Source organism: Geotrypetes seraphini, chromosome 2 (assembly GCF_902459505.1).
Source record: "Geotrypetes seraphini chromosome 2, aGeoSer1.1, whole genome shotgun sequence".
Lineage (NCBI taxonomy): Eukaryota > Metazoa > Chordata > Amphibia > Gymnophiona > Dermophiidae > Geotrypetes > Geotrypetes seraphini.
In genome coordinates, this window is record NC_047085.1 from 516,820,360 (window position 1) to 516,843,380 (window position 23,021).

At 41.9% G+C, this 23,021-nt stretch overlaps 2 protein-coding genes across 3 annotated transcripts in view; one reads left to right on the forward strand and one right to left on the reverse strand.

Annotated features, from left to right (window-relative positions):
• LOC117354648 (oocyte zinc finger protein XlCOF6-like) overlaps positions 1-13,451 on the forward strand; it is a 31,506-nt gene extending 18,055 nt beyond the window's left edge. The window contains exons 4-5 of one of the 2 annotated variants that reach the window (XM_033932482.1): positions 7,926-8,114; positions 8,275-13,451. In XM_033932482.1, the coding sequence (XP_033788373.1) occupies positions 7,926-8,114; positions 8,275-9,827 (1,742 nt within the window). In that variant the 3' untranslated portion in view covers positions 9,828-13,451. The remainder of the gene's footprint in view (positions 1-7,925; positions 8,115-8,274) is intronic. The other variant, XM_033932483.1, reaches the window with a different exon arrangement.
• The window catches only part of LOC117355017 (zinc finger protein 665-like), a 50,493-nt gene continuing 38,010 nt past the window's right edge, over positions 10,539-23,021 (reverse strand). The window contains exons 5-7 of the mRNA XM_033932964.1: positions 11,917-12,062; positions 10,849-11,524; positions 10,539-10,699 (exon numbers count right to left, since the gene is read on the reverse strand). Of these exons, the coding sequence (XP_033788855.1) occupies positions 10,539-10,699; positions 10,849-11,524; positions 11,917-12,062 (983 nt within the window). The remainder of the gene's footprint in view (positions 10,700-10,848; positions 11,525-11,916; positions 12,063-23,021) is intronic.

A 23,021-nucleotide genomic window follows, 5' to 3' on the forward strand; every position in this document is an offset into this window, starting at 1 on the left:
AGGTTTGCAGTCATTTACAATGGGGCTCATTTTCAAAAAGAAAGATGTCTAAAAGACGTTATAAATTGGTACGTGACGATCCTAATTACCGGGACAGCCAAGTGCCAATTTTTGAAACCGACTTTCTAGATGTCGCGCTAGGTTTTCTGACCTCTGTGTGAACAAAGTTCAAGAGGGCGTGTTGGAGGCCTGTTATGGGCACGCTTTGCGGTGCTTGCGGTGCTAATCGAATATTTCCATAGCGTTCCACAGATCAATCCAGATTCTTGTGGGTTGTGTCTGTCTACTAGGAGATAGAGGGAGAGAGAGTTCTGTGAAGCAGCCTCTCTTTCTAGCAGGTAAATGGACATAACCTGTGCAGCTCAGAATGGATGGTAGACACCTGGCCTATCCCTCAGGTTTAGTTGAGTCTGGGAATTACTAGAAGGCCTATTCCGCATGGGGTCCCTCTTCCTCTTCCCCTCCCGGGCCATCGTTAGCCAGTTACGGAGTTTCTTCACTGTTATTACTTCTGCCTCTAAACAAAAAAATAAATAAATAAATAGAGGGCAGCAAGTTTTACTGGCTGGGATCCAGTGAAGGCTAATCATAGAGAGGTTGTTGTGTCTTCAAGGACCTCATATAGAGGTCGGGGTCCTCAAACGAAAGGCCTTGATGAAAGGATCTTCCTCCTTCTTTCTCAACCTCTCCAGACTAATGGGGTAATAGCTCACCATGAAGTGAGGGCTCGCTCGTGGTCGGTGGGGAGGGAATGATGGAGGGTCAGCAGAGGTTCGGCTGCACGGTGAGGGTGGAGAGGGGTACTCAAGGGTTAGAACATAAGAATTGCCGCTGCTGGGTCAGACCATATATGGTATTTTTATGTCTGAATGGTATGTTTGAGTACATAATCTAATCTTCAGTTCTAATACTGTTAGGCTTATTTAATTGCTCTTAGCTATTGTTAAAGAGTATTTAGGCCACCTTTGAGAACACTAGCTCTGTGCATTTAGTCATCACTCTGTTAATCGTCTTTTCTTATCATTCTGTGGTCGCCACCCACTCACATTGAACCCATGGTATATCAATCTAAATGTCCATGGCATGCAACAGGTTTAAGTTTTAGCAAACATTTTATGACTTTTTTATATATTGTTTTAATATTATTTCTTACATTGTTTTTAATATAGTTTCTTTTTATTGTTGTTTAACATTGTTTTCTAATAAAGTCTTTTAATAATTTTTTGTTATTAACATACAATAATGCATTTTAATATTTTAACATTCATATAGTACATTTTAGTTTGGGTTTTATTAACTGTTAGGCGTTAAAATGCACTTTCTCCAGCATATTTGGATCATCTGTTATTTTAAGTTGTATTCATAACATTGATTACAACCTTTTAAGAAGTGCACATTATGAAGATTTATACTATATTGTCTTTTGTATCCTATGTTATACAAATTCCAGTATGAGACAGCCACTGTACATATTAGATATTCTTAACCTGTTCAGTTCTGTTCTTAATGTTTTAGGACCAATGCTTTTATTGACTCCATGCCTTATCATTTTTATTTTCATCAGTTTGTTATCTTTTACGCAGTTTGCTTTATACCTTAACCACCATGGTATGTCTTTTCAGTTTTTTGTTACCTATATGCTGGTTTCCTATTCACACACTCACTGCCCCTTTTTCATTATGCAGTATCACTTCCGGTTATTAAGATTTGGTTTATTTTTATTGTTGGTCTGCTCCATTTCTCGTTTCACCACCACTTCTGGTTCCCTTTTCTTTTCTTATATTTGTGATTTGTTTCTTCCGTCTGTCACGTATCCCTATGTTGATATTAATTGCTTTTCATTTGACACGTGTCACTTCATTTCTAGTTTTTCATTCAGTGATATTCTAGTCATTAAAAATCTTTGCATCTATATCATTATATATTTCAATCACACTCAGAGACACCCGATATTATTTGTACATTTTTACTTTTTCTCTTTAATATGTTCTTGTATGACATTATCACCTTTGTCACATTACCATTTGCTTGCTTCACCTTTTTATGTTCACACATTATCTTAAGTATTTATGCTTAAATTCATTAGGACCCCTGAGGAAGGCGTGTCATCTGAAACACGGACCGTGTCGGGTCCCTTGGTTGGCTATAAGGTTGTATATGTTACTGCATTTACTAATAAACAACGCCTGCATCTTGTACATTGTCTGCAGTCTGTTTGTTGTTTTCTGGTTGCTGTTGTTTACTGCAGACTACGTTGGATTTTCTTTCTCCCTTTTGTGCATGTTGGTAACAAAAATCTCATGCACAAATACAGGATGTCCAGGGTGGTACTTTGAGAGACCTCCCAGGAAAGGGACTTGGGAGTTCTGATCGACAAGTTGATAAAGCCGTCTGCGCAATGTGCAGTGGTGGCGAACAGAATGCTAGGAATGATAAAGAAGGGGATCACGAACAGATCAGAGAAGGTTATCATGCCGCTGTATCGGGCCATGGTACGCCCTCACCTGGAGTACTGTGTACAGCACTGGTCACCGTACATGAAGAAGGACACGGTACTACTCGAAAGGGTCCAGAGAAAAGCGACTAAGATGGTTAAGGGGTTGGAGGAGCTTCCGTACAGCAAAAGACTAGAGAAACTTGGCTTCTCCCTCGAACAGAGGAGATTGAGAGGGGACATGATCGAAACATTCAAGGTACTGAAGGGGATAGACTTAGTAGATAAGGACAGGTTGTTCACCCTCTCCATGGTAGGGAGAACGAGAGGGCACTCTCTAAAATTGAAAGGAGATAGATCCCGTACGAACGTAAGGAAGTTCTTCACCCAGAGAGTGGTAGAATAGTGGAACGCTCTTCCGGAGTCTGTCATAGGGGAAAACACCCTCCAGGGATTCAACAGAAAGTTAGACAAGTTCCTGGTGAACAAGAGCGTACGCTGGTAGGGCTAGTCCCAGTTAGGGCGCTGGTCTTTGACCAGAGGGCCGCCGCGTGAGCAGACTGCTGGGCATGGTGGACCACTGGTCTGACCCAGCAGCGGCAATTCTTATGTTCTTATCTTCTTAAGGTAAAATAATAAAATTGTGCGGAGGCAGGCAAGGAAACCATGATTGTTTTCCATGAGTAAACACGTGGGTGGGTATATTACTATCGATTTGGCATTTATACAGTGAGGAGAAACCTGCACTGGTTGTGGGAAGAGAAATTTTTTACGGTTCTTGAAGCATATGTTGTTAACTGAAGGCTGGGCAATAAGGTAGCAGAGCTACTAAGTACCAGAGTTGGGCAAGTTACTTTGTAACAAATGAGTTCCTTTGGGAGGATGAGGTATAAAGGCATCCATGAGCCACTGAAGTGCCAGCATCTGTGACTCGGGGACGCTACTGCTGCCTGCCAAGCTTGGCAAAAGGGACCCCCGGCCAACTGCAGAAGAAGTCCTCAGATGAAAGCTTGGGGGGTCCTCTCATCAACTGAGTATTTCTATTTTATATTTACATTAGAGACTTTGGTAGAAACCTGTTTACAAAATATGTATTCTTCTCAATAAATATTTCCAAATTAAGAAGTTACGAAAAACGGCTTGACAAATTACAGCTATACTCGCTCGAGGAGCACAGAGAGAGGGGGGACATGATCGAGACGTTCAAGTATCTTACGGGCCGCATCGAGGCGGAGGAAGATATCTTCTTTTTCAAGGGTCCCACGACAACAAGAGGGCATCCGTTGAAAATCAGGGGCGGGAAACTACGAGGTGACACCAGGAAATTCTTTTTCACTGAAAGAGTGGTTGATCGCTGGAATAGTCTTCCACTACAGGTGATTGAGGCCAGCAGCGTGCCTGATTTTAAGGCCAAATGGGATCGGCACATGGGATCTAGTCACAGGGCAAAGGTAGGGGAGGGACATTAAGGTGGGCAGACTAGATGGGCCGTGGGCCCTTATCTGCCGTCTATTTCTATGTTTCTAAGAAAGTGTCTTTGCTTATTTGTAAATGGGTCTCTACCAGAGCCTTTAATTCAGTAGCATAATTAAATGAAATAACTGTTTCTTCAATTTATAGGGATGGGCGGGGACAGAGTGGATTCCTCGCGGAGACAGCTGGGGACAGAGGGATTCCTCACGGGGACGGGGGGGGATTTATGTCCCCGTGCAACTCTCTAGTTCACAGCCAAGGTCATCTACCAGCCCTGGGTCCTTCTTGCTGTGAAAAGATGTGTAGGAGTTTGTGCTTTGCAGGCAGTGTTATGAAGTGGGCCTTGGTCTCTTATCCCACATTGCTCCTTGTGATCCTGGGCAAGTCACTTAATTCCCCCATTGCCCCAGGTACATTAGATAGGTTGTGAGCCTGCCAGGGCAGATAGGGGAAAATGCTTGTGTGCCTGAATGTACACCACTTAGGTTATAAGTGGTATATAAATGCTAAAAAAAAATAAATAATAATAAATACCCTTTTGGAACAGGTTCTGACTAGTCCCTGTGCATGATGAAACGGAGTACCTGTATGAACTGGACTCAGTCAAGTTTGAATGTGTAGAAGTTTGGGTCTGAAATTGGGGAGTTTTCTTGTACAGGAGATACAAAACTAACAAGAGAAGAATCTTTTGGGTTTTCATGCCTTCCCCATTGGCTGTCCGTGTCTGGACAGTAATTAATTTTAGCTCAGGGATTACGACCTGTTTCTCGAAGAATCTGCAACTGAGTACTGTGGCTGTTATCTGACTGAAAGACCTTGTACCATAGCTGAGTTAGGACTCTGCAGTCTTCCCTGCCTGAACGTCTGGGCTCGCTGATAAAGCTCACATCCCTGAAGAGAAATCCATCCCACTGTCTGTTGCTGACAGCTGAAGAAGGGAGAGACAAGGATTTTTCTCTATAGTTCGCTGGGTTGGCTAAGAGTATCTTTTGCTTACTAAGGAAAGGTTATTTGGGATTCTGTGGTAATTAGCCATATATATTCTAGGTGCTGCTTTATTACCTTCTCAGGAAATCTTAAGGGCTCATAATAACATTTTTTTTTAAAGTCCAAAAAAAACCGTCCAAAAAGCAGCCTAAGTCAGTACTTGGACGATCAAAAAGACAGATCATCCAAGTACCGATATCAAAACTGGTTTTAGATGTATCTTATATGTAAGTATATTTATACAGCTTGCTATTTTTCTCGGACTTTGTCTATTCTTCCTATAAGATTCACACAATATAATCTTCAAAGACTTCAGTTGATCCAGAATACTGAGGCTAGCTTGACCTTTGCAAAAAGTAAATTTGATCATGTTTCTTCGCTTTTGCTAAAACTTCATTGGCTTCCAATTATTTCTAGTCTATTTCAAATGTGCTTGCTTTACATTTAAGATCTTGCATGGCATTTTTCCTTCCTTCCTTCCTTCCTTCCTTCCTTCCTCTATTTTGGAATTCTACAAGATCTGAGACTACCAGATCTACTCAAAAACTTAAATTATCCTTTCCTATGCTAAAAGGCATCATCTATATTGGAAAACTAGGGAAGTCTCTTCTTTTCAAAATTACTGAGCTCTGGAATAATTTTTCTGTCCAGTTGCGTGATCTGGGCTCTCTTCAATTCCGTAAACATCTGAAAACTTGGCTTTTTTCAAAATTGTGATTCTTTGTTTCCTTCTATATTATCCCTATCCCTATTGTATTTTTTCTTTAATTTTCTGTAAACCATGTCAAACTCTGTTTTTATAGAGATGATGCAGTATATAAGCTTAAGGTTTAGTTTATTGTAGTTTATAATGGTCAACCACAAAATTAAACTACACCAAGCTTGCTGTATGCTTCTCAACATTCATTCCTACCAGAACACCTGGCGTTGGTCACATATGCAGAGCACAGATAACCCCTATGCAAAAACAGGACCACAAACTAAAAGTACTAATATATACAAACTGAACAGAGTTATTTCCTAACTCTGCCCTTAGATGCTCTGGAATAATGACGATTGTACAAATATTTCCTAACAAATATTGTTTATTAAAAATAACAGAGTAATCCTGTTTCAAAAGGCATTTGTACAATGGAGACAGTCTGTTCAGAGTGTAAATGCATCTTTTTGAAAAACCCGTCTCATACGTTGTCCTGCTGTCTTTACCTATATACCTAATATGACGACATTTTTTCTACCTTCATATAATTGGTCAAACATAATTTTCTACCATATAGGGCTCTTCTGTACATTTATATGGGGGCGTCTTTTCCCCCTCACAAAGGAATTTCTAAAAGTTACATTCTAATACTAACTCAATAATAAAAAGAAATACAAAAGAAACAGTTCCATTCAAAGAAAATATCCATGCAACCAGCCTAACACAATCTCTGTGTTCCTGAAATCTCTCTTCTCTCACATCCTACTACTTGATCTCACAGCGTGCAGTGAAAAGGGGAGCGGTTAAATAACATTACACATATATGCCCATACATATCCAATTATGGTCCATGTTACTTATTCTTCAAAAAAGGCCCCTTGGAATGTGGGGCTCTAGAGTATATCCCCCTTGACCAAATGACACAAGTTGGATAATAGGCCACTATAAGCCTCTGAGAAAACAGGACATCTGGTCTGGATTTTCTCTAACCTATACTACAAATCAACAGAACTTGTCAGTTCTAATACCTCAAGATGGATTCCTGATCTTTTCCTGTTTCTCCTCAGAGCAAGAGCACTTGTTTTCTCATATCAATATCTTATAATTTATCCCTATTTTTGTCTATGGTTCTGTATTCTTGTTATCTAATTTTGCTTTTTTATAGCCACTTATAAAACTTTCTTATCTGCTCTAGGATTAAATCCTTATCTTATCATATTCTCCCTGAATAGTAAAATCTTTCGCGCAATAGTAAGAAAGTTTAGTGATTGTTTATTTCCTCATCCATATCACCAAATACCTGTCCATATTTAATAGGCACACCACACCCTAGGCTCAATTGAGCCTAAGAGCCACATCAAAACAAAACCCTAAGATTGAAGACTGCATGCAGTACAACCCCAGAGAAAAAGAAACAAATGCATTTCTTCCTGAACAATGCAAAATATAGACAGCAGATGAAAGTTATCAAAATTGACACAATTTAATCACTAAATTGAAAATAAAATCATTCCCCCCCTATCTTTTGTTGTTTCCCCTCTCCATGCTGTGCCTCAGCTAGGTGCCTCCCTTTGGTGGATGTCTTACCTTCTGGCTGGCTCCCGCCTTGCCATTTTATGTGGCCTGCAGTACGAAGCGGCGTTTTCATTTCCACCCCCGTTGTTATTTTCTGGCTAGGTCCCTCGCTCCTTGTGTGTTGCGCACCTCATCTGGAGGCATTCCCTCTGATGTTGCGATGTCAGAGAGAAGGCTTTGGGTTCAGGCGCAGGATGCACGTAGGAGCTGCCCCCCACTGTTTTGTGCACACTGTGGCAGTGAGGAGGAGGGAGCCGGCCAGACGATAACACTGGGGGCGGCAGTGAAAACACCGCATCGCACTATGGGCCACATAAAATAGCCAGGCGGGCCGGATTTGCCCAATGGGCCTTGATTGTGACACCTGTGTCCTAGCCACAACTACAGGATAATTGCTGATCTATAATTGTCTGAATAAGATTTATTGCACCTAATTACTGCTAGACAGTGGCTGTCTTTCAGTAGGAGTGTGGATCAGGTGTTGTCGCTTCATCACTATGGAAGAAACTCCCTGATAAGCAGATTTTAATATATTCTCATTCAGACCATGCTTCAAAACTCTTGTGTCTATACCGTACACTGCCATTTCCAAGGGGCATCTCATGCTCTCACAAACTTGTAATGTGTGCAAAGGCTTAAAGAAATGCTGTGCAAATAAGAAACCCACAATCTATCCTGTCCTCCTTATTATACACAGGTAATAAAAAACCACCAGAGCCTTCTAACACATGATTACTATCTTCTGTTTATGTCCAGCAGATCATCAGATTACAGAAGAAATAAAGATAGAAAGGAATCAAGTAGAGCATTCTGTAGAAATGGAAGAAATTCAAAAACATTCAGAAAACATCTATGTGTATATTTCCCAGGGATCTAAGAGCATTATTAACACAAGGAATTGTGACCAGGAGTCAAAGGAACAGAGAGACCCTGCAGGAGGAGTTGGTAAGTGTGAGAGAAATGACAGGGACCTCAGTAACATCCCTGAGCACCAGAGACCCCTAGAGAGACCCAAACTAACAATAGTCATCAAGTCACTTTATATTTAATAGGAGCATCTGGTTTATTTGTCCTAACTGTAATAAGAGTTTTCCCTTGTTTTCAGAGCTGCAAATACACAAAAGGAAACACAGAAATGAGAAACGGATTACGTATACTGAGCATAGTAAAAGCTTCCATCAGCTTTCAAACCTAAAAGTTCACCAAAAGCTCCACACAGAGGACAAACGATTTTCATGCAGTGAGTGTAATAAAAGCTTCGCTCAGCTTTCATATCTGAAAAGTCATCAAAAGATTCATACAGAGGAGAAGCGATTTTCATGCAGTGAGTGTAATAAAAGCTTCCGTCAGCTTTCATATCTGAAAAGTCACCAAAAGATTCACAGAGGTGAGAAACCATTTTCATGTACCAAGTGTAACAAAAGCTTCACTTGGCTTTCAAATCTAAAAGTGCACCAAAAGCTCCACTCGGGAGAGAGACGATTCCAGTGTAAACAATGTGATAAAAAGTTTACTTCTCTTTCAATTCTAAAAGGCCACCAAAAGATCCACTTGGGAGAAAAACCATTTTCATGTATCCAGTGTAATAAAAGTTTCACTTTGCTTTCAAATCTAAAAATGCACCAAAAGATCCACGTGGGAGAGAAACCATTTCAGTGTACAGAATGTGATAAAAGGTTCATATGTCTTTCAGTTCTAAAAAAGCACCAAAAGATCCACACGGGTGAGAAACCATTTCAGTGTACAGAATGTGATAAAAGGTTTGCTTACCTTCAAGTTCTAAAAGAGCACAAAAATATCCACACTGGAGAGAAACCATATATGTGTACTGAGTGTGATAAAAGATTTACTCAGCTTTCTGGTCTAAGAGGACACCAAAAGATCCACACGGGAGAGAAACCATTTCAGTGTACAGAATGTGATAAAAGGTTTGCATACTTTTCAGTTCTAAAAGGACACCAAAAGATGCACACAGGAGAGAAACCATTTCAGTGTACAGAATGTGATAAAAGGTTCACATCTCTTTCAGTTCTAAAAGCGCACCAAAAGAGCCACATGGGGGAGAAACCATTTCTTTGTACTGAGTGTGACAAAAGGTTCACTCTACTTTCAGGTTTAAGAGAGCACCAAAAGATCCATGTGGGAGAGAAACCATTTCAGTGTACAGAGTGTAATAAAAGGTTCACTTCTCCTAAAGGTCTAAAAGGGCACCAAAAGATCCACTCGGGAGAGAAACCATTTAAGTGTACTGAATGTGATAAAAGATTCATTTCTCTTTCAGCTCTAAAAGTGCACCAAAAGATCCATAAAGATGAGAAACCATTTTCATGTATCCAGTGTAATAAAAGCTTCAGTTGGCTTTCAAATCTAAAAGTGCACCAAAAGATCCACTCGGGAGAGAAACCATTTCAGTGCACAGAATGTGATAAAAGGTTCACTCACCTTTCAGTTCTAAAAGAGCACAAACGTATCCATACTGGAGAGAAACCATATCTGTGTACTGAGTGTGATAAAAGGTTCACTCAGCTTTCAGGTCTAAAAAGGCACCAAAAGATCCACTCAGGAGAGAAACAATTTCAGTGTACAGAATGTGATGAAAGGTTCACTTCTCTTTCAGTTCTAAAAGTGCACCAAAAGATCCACACAGGAGAGAAATGATTTGCATGTACACGCCCTTCTCTCTTCCTTTCTCCATTCTGTGCCCGAAGTACATGCCTCCCTCCCATGAGTGTTTACCTTCTGGTCTGCTCCCTCCAGCTGAGGGAGTGACTGGACTGTTATATAGAGGTAGGTTTATTTCACATAGTTTGTTTTGTATAACATTTTTTTTTAGTTCAATTTATTAAATTATTAAATTTTTAACAACATAGAACAAAAACAGTTCAGGAAAGTCTGCAAAATCATTGAAATTAACATGTATCAGAAAAGTTGTATACATTCTAATTGACTGATAGTTTGAAAAATTTAAAAATAAAAATTTTTAAACAGAAGACAGATGAATGTCAATGGGCTTCCATAAATTATGATTAGCATCTGTTGAATGAAAATAGATTTTTTTTCAGCTGCGTGTTGTTCATATCGTTTATGTTTGAATCATTTTTATTAAACAGAATTTGCAGAACAACAGGCACAGCAAAACGTTTTTCAAAACATACCAGAAATCCAATCCCCACCCACCCAACCAAACCCCCCACCCTCCCACCCACCCCCCCCCCCACCCCGGCAGCAGCGGTGTAATCAAAAAACAAATGGATCTAAGGAATTCAAACAGGCCAAAGTTGGGATTGAACATAAGCAGTAAAAGTCAAACTAAATAGGTGCCAGCATTGATAATAGAGACGTCCAGATTTGGACGACAAATCCAGTATCTCACGGCGTTCCAACAGCATTTGTTGTAGCATTAAGGCTCTCCATTGTGAGATAGTCGGGGGTTGAGGCGAGAGCCATTGTAGTAATATACATTTCCATCCCAGAAGCACCGTTTTTCGAATAAAGGCTGCACAGCCTGGTATGGGCGGATGAAATCGAATCTGCAGGGTAAAGAGAAAACTGGGGTGTAGTCTCCAAGAGCAATTCCAGAGCCGTGCCACCCAAGTCACCACTTGCATCCAAAAGGAAGATATCATGGGGCAGGACCAAAACATGTGTCCAAACGAGGCCATAGGACAGGCGCATTTACCACAACAATGTCCCACACTAAGTCCCATGGTATGTGTCCTTTTCGGTGTATAGAAGGCTCGGAGAAGGAACTTATAATTCCGATCTCTCTCAACAGCACAGATAGTAGCAGTCTTGCCAGCACGCAAGCCCTTTCGAAGTACATCAGCCGATATAGGTAGTTGAAGATCTACAGTCCATTTCCGTGCCAAAGAGGAAAAGTCCAATTCACCAGCACGCCCCTGTAACCACTTATGATAGAAACGAAGTGGCACAGACTCTTGTGCAGTAAGAGAAAGTGCTTCTTGAAAGTTATCCTGAATCTCCTCACAGAGCCCCAGTGGAGTCAAAGCGTGCAAGTAATGGTGAAGCTGCCGGTATGCCAACCAATCCGTGGATAAGAGGTGATATTTCTCTTGTAGTTCGCCAAAGGATAATGGAGAACCAGTAGGCTGAACGGCCTGAAACACATAGGTAAGGCCGGCACGGGACCAACGTCGAATCACTGTAGAGTCCAAACTAGGTAGAAAGTCCCCATTACCTACTATGGGCAGGTAAGGTGTAATGTGCGAAGTAGTCCCAATTGCCTTACAGAACAATTTCCAGGCTTTACGCATTGCAGGCAGAAGTGGGTGAGACCACAACTGGGGTATATCTGGCAACCTAGAGGTATGGAGGAGATAGCTAAAATGGAAGGGCTGAAAAAAGAAACATTCAATCACAGGCAATGAGAAATCAGTAGTATTACAGAACCAATCATGTATGTGACGTAGCTGACAAGCCAGATTTAGTCTAGCTATACATAATAATCCTAATCCCCCTTTAGTGAGCGGCAGTTCATATCGTTTATAAAAACATAATGTACACGTCTCCCTCCGTATTTGCAGTTTCAGCACTCGCGGTGTCGCTTATTTGCAATTTTTCGCATACTAACTCCTCTCCCCAAAATTACATTATGCGAAAAGTACCTGTACTGTACCGATAAAAAAGTTTAGATGGCCGCAATACAGAAGCGCTAAGAGCAACACATCTGACTGCTCCACTCAATTAACTTCTCTTCTTGTTTATTCGGCTTGGTGGCCTAAATTACCTTTGGGATGCCGAAGAGAAGGGGCAGAAGTGCGGCTGGCACCTTGCGGCGCTCTGATGTGCCCTCCTTCGGCAGAGTCGATGAGATGTTGCGGCGGTTGCAGGAGGCAGTTTCGCCTGTGTCAGGAATAAGCCCGCTGAGGGCACCTGAAGGGGGCAAGATCAGGGTTGTCTCTCCAGGGCTAGAGATTACCTTAAGCCCCGACTTGAGAGCTCTACCTCCGCGACCCCGGTCTACCAGTTCTCTAGGGGTAGAGGAAACCCCGGGGAAGGGGGAGGTACTTTCCCTCGATGCAGCAGGATCATTGCGGGAGACTGAGGAAGCAGTACTCTCTGTCCGGGGTAGGACAAGCAACCTGAGGTGAAGGACTCCAATCAGAACTTAACCAGGAAAATTTTTGTTCTTCTGACGGTGAGCATTTCTACACCCAGCAAAGGCTTCCAATATGGGAGAAATCAGCGCAAGTGACTTTAGACTCACTATGGGATCTGATTGTGATCCAACACTCTAGGGAGCTGAAAGATTTGACTGCGGATTTGACTTTCAAAGGCTTGACCAAGGCTTGACTTTCAAAAGCTTGACCAAGATATTTTAATGACTAAACAAGTACAGGAGTCCCTAATCAAAGATAATATCAATCTAAGAAAGAAACTGGAAACACTTGAAAATAATTCTCGGAATAATAATTTGAGATTAATTAACTTCCCTAGATTAACTACGGTTACTCCTAGGGAAATGCTTAGGAGATATCTGATAGAAATTTTGCAAGTTTCAGAAGAAACCTTACCACCATTTGTTCAAGTGTATTACTTGCCAAATAAAGAAGGGGCCCAAACGCAAGTTAAAGAATCGAATCAAGCTTTGTTGAATGTTTCTGAATTGTTAGAAACTTCAGTCAAAGAAACAGTTGTACCTTCTACAATGATTTTGACTGTAGCTCTCGCAATAGATAAAATATGGCTATTGAGACTTTTCTTTAAAAACAGACAGAAAGAGTTTCTGGGTTGTAAAATACAAATGTTTCCTGACCTTTCCAGAGAAACTCAAAAGTGACGTAGAGAATTTTTGTTGTTGAAACCTGGAGTCACTTCACTGGGAGCAACGTTTTATCTGAGACATCCCTGCAAGTGTATTATTTGCTACCGTTCAGTTAAATATGTCTTTTTTGAACCACAACAGTTAACTGCTTTCCTGGCTATGTCTCGACTGGATAAAGAGAAATCAACGGCTCCATAATTTATATAACTGCCCATACCTCAGTTTGTCTGTAATTTATCTTCTTATATTATTTCTTTTTTTCTTGCTCACTTTAATGTAATCTTGGATCTATATTTTGAGAACTTGAGTTGAGTTAGTTGAAAAAATTTTCTTTGTACTTTGTTTAATTTGGTTTGATTATGATTTGTATTGGATATAGGTCATTTCCTACTAACTTACTTTCTGTACAAGTGATTACTTGGTATGTAATTTGAAAATTAATAAAATAATTATTTAAAAAAAAAAAAAAAAAAGGTTTGGCGCTTACCAGCTTTCACTCAGAAAATCGCTGCTTCCAAGATTCCCAGCGTGCACAGAGAAAAACGCTGCTTTCCCAGCATGCACAGAGAAAAACGCTGTTGCCTGTTATCAGCCTGAAATCGCTGCTTGCCAGTATCTTAGGGATGTTGAGGACTGAGTGAGATGGGTAAAAATCGCTAATAAGACCATTGTTTGTTATTCATGATTTCATTAGTAATAACGGTAGCTGGTTACAAAAACCCGCGAATAACATAAAAAGTTATTCACGGTTTTTCCGTATTTGCGGTTATGTCCTGCCCCTAACCACTCCGAATACGGAGGGAGGAGTGTATATCATTTCTTGTATATATTATATGTGCCATCTCTCCAATAAACAGATTACATGCTAAAAGCTTCACTAAAAACTCAACAAAATATTCACACGAGAGACAAACCATTTCCATGTACTACTGAGTGTAATAAAACTTCACTTGGCTTTCAAATCAAAAAATTCACCAACAGCGTCACACAGGAATTAAGCCATTTATATGCACTGAATGTAGTTACTGCTTCAACCAGCTTTCAGATCTAAACCTTCACCCAAATACCCATGTGGGAGAGATTAACTACATTTAAGTAGATTCCATCAGATAGAGGAGATAATGCAATCTCAGTCCAAGAAGATGTGGCAGAAAAATTGAGAAATATTTCCAATCATGATGTAGAGCCACAGATTGGTCAACGTACTTACATGAATATGAGGCCAGAACCACACCATCAGGGATTCTGCCGCAAAGCCCTGTGGGCCTGTTACTACTGCTAGCGCTGTGCTGCCAGAATATGAAGAATGAATGTGGACATTGTTTTCTACTGTGTGCATGTTGAAAACTTAACACCAGGGACTTTCTTTGCATTAAATTTAGCTATCAAAACCTTGAAGACACACAGTTGCTATTACAAATACTGGAGGCTATAGGAATTACAGGCAGAGTATATACATGGTTCCAAGAATTCCTTCAATCTAGAACAGTGTTTTGCAAACTTTCCGGCCGGTGGCACACTAAATCCAGTGCCCCAGAAGGCACCTGGAAGTGCACAGAGGCCCATCTGGCCGTGACACGCTTCGGTGGGGAGAGGAGGAGAGTTGTCCATGCTGGCTGACTTCCTACAGGATATTAGAAACATGGATGAAAGACCACAAACTAAAGCTGAACATTGGTGGCTCAGTGTCGGTGAATTCTCTTATTAGTTTTAATAGTTTTTTTGTGTCCTGTACTTTCATTTTTGTGTCCTGTACTTCCATACCTTCCTGTTTGGAGTAGAATGGTTTCCTTTTCTCCTTTAGTTTGGCCTTGTACTGTTTGATCAGGCTTCTCCATGCTGTTTTTCTATGCTCCTGGTTCTTTTTTCTCCATTTTCTTTCAAGTTGTCTGCATTGCCTTTTGAGTAGGAGTAGTTCACTGTCGAACCACTTGTTGGCTCGCCTGCTGATTCTGTTCTTTTTGTATGTACTGGAGCCAACTCGTCCAGGATTGCTTCACTTAGTGTGCACCATTGAGATACTAATTTTTTGTGGTCGCAGGCTTTGATCATGGAATCTGCTTTGACCACGGAATCTACTTTGATCCAGAATGAGTGTTGTAGGTTGATCTTTGGGTTTCTTGTTTGATTTTGCCTTGTGTCCAGTTGATGTTGAAGGTGTATATGTAGTGATATCACCAGAGGGAGCAGAGCCAGGCCCCATATGAACTGTGGATCTCAGGTGAGATGGGTTGTTTGATCATGAAGGCTGCTATATCAATGTAGTGACCTTTCTCATATGTGATTTGGGGGTCTAGTATCTGGTAGGATAGAGCATTGAGAAATGAAAGAAGGTATCCTTCTGCTAGACACCTTCTCCCAGTCTGAGAACTTCCCATTTATGCCCACTCTCTGCCTTCTGTTCTCCAGCCAATTGCCTATCCATCTTTGTATATCCCCCTCTATTCCATGGATTTGTAGTTTGCTGAGAAGTCTCATTCTAATTTATTGTCCTAAATTATACTAGCATAATCTTTTGATCCTTATATTTAATTCTTTGATAAACAATTTTTTTTTTAATCAGCACATTAATTCTGTTTCCTTAAAAGCACTACACCTATATAGCAAGATTATTCCTTATCTTAATTCTTAACCTTTCTGTTAGCAATGTATCCTTTACTAAATATAAGTTCCCCCACGGCAAAACAAATGTACATCATCCTGCTGAGCTCCTTGCTCTTAAACTGGAAAGATGCAGGAAACAACGTACTCCCAATCCCAGTAGTTTACATCAGCCTATAGACCACACCACCCAACCAGGAAAAGTAATATAGACAGAAGCCTGGTAGACTATCATCCTAGAAGCAAAAAGCATCCCCTCCAACACGGCGAAGAAGACCAACATTCACACCAAGGAACACACCTTCCAATCCTCATCCCTGGCCGAAAGATCTTCTTTATCCAAATAGGGTCAACAACACATGTACGGAATATACCCCAATAGCCTGTGCTTACATGAACATCAGAGCACTAGGTCCAATGGTTGACCTTATAAAGAAGTGGATAGAGAATGAGAATCTAGGATGCCTATTCCTTGTCAAAACCTGGCTAACTTCTGACTCCGACCCCCATATAACAGAATTCTGTCCACGGGCTACAAGCTAGAGTGGTCTGTTGAGAGAAAAGAATGAGGGGGAGTTCTGGCCATCCTAGTCAAAAATAATTTAAACATAGAAATAATGGACAAAGCCTCTACTCCCTACATGGATCTACTCACCTGCGAATTATCTGGTGACACATTAAAAGGCTTCATGGTCTGTCTTCTCTACTACATAACGCTAGGGAAATGGAGCACTGCAAAACCATAATTTGAAGATTTTGTATCCTGAGACTCATCATCGTCAGCACACAACCTGATCTTGGGTGATCTAAACCTTCACCTCAAAGACTGCTCCTCCAAACAAGTTGAAGGATAGCGAGGAACTCCAAAATGACTTGTGTCAGTTAGAGAAATGGACGGAGAAATGGCAGATGAAGTTTAATGTGGAAAAGTGCAAAGTAATGCATTTAGGCAGAAAGAACATGGAACACGAATATAGAATGTCAGGTGCGATTCTGGGTAAAAGCGAACAGGAAAAGGACCTGGGTGTACTGATAGACAAGACACTGAAACCGTCAGCACAATGCGTGGCGGCGGCAATGAAAGTGAATAGAATGTTAGGCATGATAAAGAAGGGAATCACGAGTAGAGCGGAGAAAGTTATAATGCCGCTATATAGAGCAATGGTCAGACCACACTTGGAATACTGTGTCCAACATTGGTCTCCCAACCTAAGGAAGGATATAAAACTGCTGGAGAGGGTGCAGAGACGAGCAACAAAGCTAGTAAAAGGTATGGAGAACTTGGAATACGAGGAATGACTTAAGAGACTGGGATTGTTCTCCCTTTGAAAAGAGGAGACTGCGAGGGGATATGATTGAGACCTTCAAAATAATAAAAGAAATCGACAAAATAGAGCAGGAAAAAAAATTATTTACAATGTCCAATGTGACACGGACAAGAGGACATGGACCGAAGCTAAGGGGGGGACAAGTCCAGGACAAATTTCAGGAAGTTCTGTTTCATGCAGCGAGTGGTGGACACCTGGAATGCCCTCCCAGAGGAGGTTATTGCAGAATCCACCGTTCTAGGATTTAAAATCAAACTAGATGCACATCTCCTTACGAGAGGCATAGAGGGATATGGGTGACTAAAATTATGCCAGGTGTACACCTGGCTGGGCCACTGCATGTGTGGATCGCTGTACTTGGTGGACCGAAGGTCTGATCCAGAGATGGCGGTTCTTATGTTCTTATGAATAGCAAGGATATTGCTTTCAGTCTGTCAGTTCATGATGGGATAGGTTCACAATTACTACTTGCTCTGATTACTACTAATTTTAGTCACCCATATCCCTCAAATTAAGGCATAGAGGGATATGGGTGACTTAATTTATGCCAGGTACACACCTGGCAGGGCCTCCGCATGTGCGGATCGCCGGACTTCATGGACCATAAGTCTGATCCAGTGATGGCAGTTCTTATGTTCTTACAGAAAACTGAGATATGTGGTTGTAAAAAAAATAATAAAGTACCGGCTATGAAATGTTATTGAGAAAAATGTTTAGAAATTAATTTTGTGACAAAAAGAGGAAGTACTGGAAGTTGTTACTAGGTAGTGATGTTTCAGATTTTGACAATCTATTGAAGTCTTATTAGCCCATATGCTACTTTTAGTAAGTTAGATAACTTTGGAGGAGTGAGTAGATAATGTTTTATTGATTATGTGTGTATACATGATTATGTATGTTACTTTGTAAACCGCTTTTAAAATAAATAAATAACAGCTCATAGCTAAGACCATGTGATCAGTCTTGCTATTATATTACCTAATCATGCTAATTAACAAATGTGATATAAAAGAAGCTATAAATGTAATAGCCTGAAAGACAAACACAGGAGTATAGGGACAGGAGAGAAGGGCACCTATGCTCTCGGACATAAACACTGGGGGGGTTTTAATGAAACATCTTTTATTAATAAATCAGATACTTTTAAAAAGATTTGGGGGCCATTGATAACTTATTGTAATGATTAGACACCTTTTTTGCAATATAAGCTTATCTATAATTATGGGAAGTGGGTGGAATACTGTTTTATTATAGGTTTAATCAATATTTATGAATACAATACATGGATGTTATTTTTTATTATAATATTGTGAAAAGGGTGGGTGGGGAGGGAGATATTTTATGTATTTAAGATGATATATAGAAAAATTTCAAGTAATGTATATGATTCAGTTGACACAATATTGTGTACTTGATGTAAGATGAAAAAATGAATAAAGATTTGGAAAAAAATCAAAAAAATCTGTGTGTCTAATGAATTTGTAACTGAAGGCTGAGGATCCTTTTCTTCTAGAGAAGATGAACACCCTGGAAATTGCTCTCCTGTCCCACTATCAGTGGCATTGCCAGAGACAGAAGGAGAAACACTAACACTAGAGCAGTGATCCCCAACCCTGTCTTGGAGGACCACCAGCCAATCGAGTTTTCAGGAGAGCCCTAATGAATTTGCATGAGAAAAAGTTGCATAGAGTGGAGGTGACACACATGCAAATCTTCCTCATGCATATTCATTAGGGCTGAAAACCTGAATGGTTGGTGGTCCTCCAGGACAGGGTTGGGGACCACTGCACTAGAGGACATAAAATTAGATTGCAGAGTGATAGACTCAGCAGGGGTGTCAGGAAATACTTTTTCATGGAGAGGGTGGTGGATGGCAGGAATGTACTCCCTAGAGAGGTGGCAGAGGCAAAAACAGTGACTGAGTTCAAAAACGCGTGGGGTAGACATAAAGGATCTCTTAATAAAAAGAGGATAGTAATGACACAAAACTCTACAGAACTAGAGCTATAACTTCTTTTAAATAGCAGCCCCAGCAGTGAAGCCAATGCCAGAGACAGTATGTGGCAAGACTGATCTGGGTAGGTTGGAGTTAACTTGTACGGCAACTCCAGCAGTGAGACAGTATGGCTGATGCCAGGTGGACTTCTATGGCCTTTGTCCTGTGTATGGCAATATGGATCAGGAGCAAGAATGTACATTTTTACCACATTCATGTAGTCTGAGTACGGGTCTTGCCTATCTCACTTGTATAGAGTACAGGACTTGCCTATCTCAGGGTAGAGGAGAAAACCATCTTATAATGGAACTTAGCAAGTAAGGAACAGTCTCCCAGAAGAAGTGCTGGAGACAGAGACTGTGTCTGGATTCAAAAGGCCTGGGATAGGTACGTGGGATCTCTCGGGCAGAGAAAGAGATAATGGTTACTGCGGATGGGCAGACTAGATGAGCCATTTGGCCTTTATCTGCCATCATGTTTCTATGTTTAATGTCTGGTGTGGCTGAGGTAATTACGCCCTTCAGGTTTTGAAATTACTGAAAGCTGATTGACTAAACGCTGAGGATTGAATGGGAAATGATACTGTCTAGAGAAGAAACTAAAAGACGGAACTAAGAGACGGACTAAGAGACGGAACTTCAGTTATAGAGTTTTGGTTTCCCTGAGCTTGTGAGGGAACAAGCTCAGGTTATGTGAAAGAATCAAAGTTATGTTTGGACTATTTAACAAGTGAAGTAGGAACCAGACTTATGGGCCTGAATTCTGTATAGGACGCTTAGGTGACTTCCTGAGAATTGTACACGGACGTCCTAAGCCCACCTAAGAACTCAATTCTTTAACCGACGTCAATGTCACAGTCACCGGTTAGAGAATCGGGTTGCCACAATAAGTTTAGCAGCAACCCGTCCCCACCCTCCACGAAGACTACCGGCAGGAGGGATGCCCAAACCCTCCTGCCGGAACCGCCATCTCGCCGAACATCGTGCGGCAGGAGGGATACCCAGTCCCTCCTGCCAGAACCCTCTACACCCTAACCCTGTACATCGCCAGCAGGAGGGATGCCTCCAGTCCCTCCTGCCGACACCCCCCCCAATGATTGCAACAGGAGAGATGCCCAGTCCTTCCTGCCTACATGCCCCCAATCCCCCCAATGATCATGGCAGGAGGGATGCCCAGCCCCCCTGAATGTGAAATGCTTGCCCCCTACCACCCCCAAATGTTCAGCCCCACCTGGGACCTCCCCTCTAATCTGTTGAGTTGGCTGACTGGATGGCTCCTGCTTGTATCCAGCTGACAGGTCCGCCTCCGCTGCAATGGCAGGCCTGCCCCTTCCCAGAGCATCATTGGGGAGGGGCCTAAGATTCTAATTGGCCAGATCCCCTAGACCCCTCCCATGGGACAGGAGGTAGAAGGGATCCCTCCTGTCCTGGCCACCGCTGGACCACCAGGTCTCACGGCAGGCCCATTGGCTGCCTGGGAGGACGGAAAGGGTACAGAACCAGGGAGGGGGGCTAGATGCAGGACCTGTCAGCAGTGAGGGAGGGAGAACAATGTGCAAAGCCATGCAAGGCAAGGCACTGCACTTGAATATTAAACACATCCCCCCAGTTTATATTCAAGTCAGTTTATATTTGAATCTACTGTATACGGTATACAAAAGTCCATAGTCAGTTATTGAGAGAGACATGGGAAAAGTCGCTGCTTACCCTGGATCAGTAGCATGGAATGTTGCTACTATTTGGGTTTTGGCCAGGTACTGGTGACCTGGATTAGCCAACTTGAAGATAGGCTACTGAGCTCGATGGACCATTGGTCTGACCCAGTAAGGCTATTCTTAAGTTCTTAACTCCTGTCTCCATCTGCACTGCCCTGGCAGTATCTGGATAGTCCTGTAGGTTAGGAGCCATTTCAGCCTGGATACTGATATCATTGAATGCTGGGCCCTGTTATTCTAGTACTCTACCATCACTGGAACCTTCTTGCTGTGAGAAGATGTGTAGGAGTGTGTGCTTTGCAGGCAGTGCTATGAACTGGGCCTTGTTCTCTTATCCCACACTGTTCCTTGTGACCCTGGGCAAGTCACTTAATCCCCCATTGCCACAGGTACATTAGATAGATTGTGAGCCTGCCAGGACAGACAGGACAGGGGAAAATGCTTGAGTGCCTGATTGTACAAAAAAATATTAATACCCTTTTGGGACAGGTCCTGACTAATCCTTGTGCAGAGTACCTGTGCAAACTGGACTCAGTCAAGTTTGAATGTGGAGAAGTTCGGGTCTGAAATGGGGGAGTTTTCTCGTACAGGAGAAACAAATGTCATGGATGTCATGCCTTCACCGTCGGCTGTCCGTGTCTAGACACTAATGAACTTTAGCTTGGGATTGCGACCTGTTTCTCAAAGAATTTGCAGCCGAGTGCTGTGGCTGTTATCCGACTGAAAGACCTTGTACCGTGGCTGAGTTAGGACTCTAGTCTTCCCTGAACTTCTGGGCTCGCTGATAAAGCTCACAACCCTAAAGAGAAATCCTTCCCACTGTTCTTTGCAGACAGCTGAAGGGAGAGACAAGGGTTTTTCTGTACAGTTCACTGGATTAGTAACATAGTAGATGATGGCAGATAAAGACCCAAATGGTCCATCTAGTCTGCCCAACCTGATTCAATCTAAAAATTAGTTGTTGGTTTTTTTCTTAGCTATTTCTGGTCAAGAATCCAAAGCTCTGCCCAGTACTGTTCTTAGCTTACAACTACTGAAGTCTCCATCAAAGCTCACTCCAGCCCATCTATACCATCCTAGCCATGGAAGACATCCCCAGCCCATCCTCCACCAAACGGCCATATACAGACACAGACCATGCAAGTCTGCCTAGTATTGGCCTTAGTTCTACAATATTTACTATTTTTTTCGGATTCTAGATCCTCTGTGTTCATCCCATACTTTTTTTAACTCCATCACCGTCTTCATCCACCACCTCTCTAGGGAGTGCATTCCAGGCATCCACCACCCTCTCCGTAAAAAAGAATTTCCTTACATTGCCCCTGAATCTACCACCCCTCAACCTCAAATTATGTCCTCTGGTTTTACCATTTTCCTTTCTCTGGAAAAGATTTAGTTCTACGTTAATACCCTTCAAGTATTTGAATGTCTGAATCATATCTCCCCTGTCCCTCCTATCCTCTAAGGTATACATATTCGGGGCTTCCAGACTCTCTATATGTCTTTTGGTGCAAAGCTATAATTTTTGTCGCCCTCCTCTGGACTGCTTCGTCTTTTTGGGTCCTTCGCCAGATACGGTCTACAAAACTGAACACAATACTCCAAGTAGGGCCTCACCAATGACCTGAACAGGGGCATCAACACCTTCATTCTTCTACTGGTTACGTCTCTTTATACAGCCCAGCATCCTTCTGGTAGCAGCCACTGCCTTGTTGCATTGTTTTTTTTGCTTTTAGATCTTTGGACACTATCTCCCTCTCCTCATCCGTGCATATCAGCCTCTCACCTCCCAGCATAACAATTGCTGCTGCTGGGTCAGGCCAGTGGTCCATCGTGCCCAGCAGTCCACTCACGCAGCAGCCCCCTGGTCAAAGACCAGCGCCCTAACTGAGACTAGCCCTACCTGCGTACGTTCTGGTTCAGCAGGAACTTGTCTTTGTCTTGAATCCCTGGAGGGTGTTTTCCCCTATGACAGACTCCGTAAGAGCGTTCCAGTTTTCTACCACTCCTTCCGATTATTAATCCCCAGATGCATTGAATTTTAGTTGCCAGATATTAGACCATTCCTCTAACTTTTGTAGATCCTTTTTCATATTTTCCACTCCCTCAATGTCTACACTGTTACAAATCTTGGTATCATCAGCAAAAAGGCAACCCTTTCCTTCTAACCCTTCAGCAATGTCACTCACAAACATATTGAACAGGATTGGCCCCAGCACCGAACCCTGAGGAACTCCACTACTCACCTTTCCTTCCTCCGAGTGACTTCCATTAATCACCACCCTCTAGTGTCTGTCCGTTAGCCAGTTTCTAATCCAGTTCACCACTTTGGGTCCTAACTTCAGCCTGAAGTAAAAGCTGCTTTGTTTACCTCATTGGAATAACTACAAGATGGCATTGTATCTTCCAAAACAGACAATATTTGTTT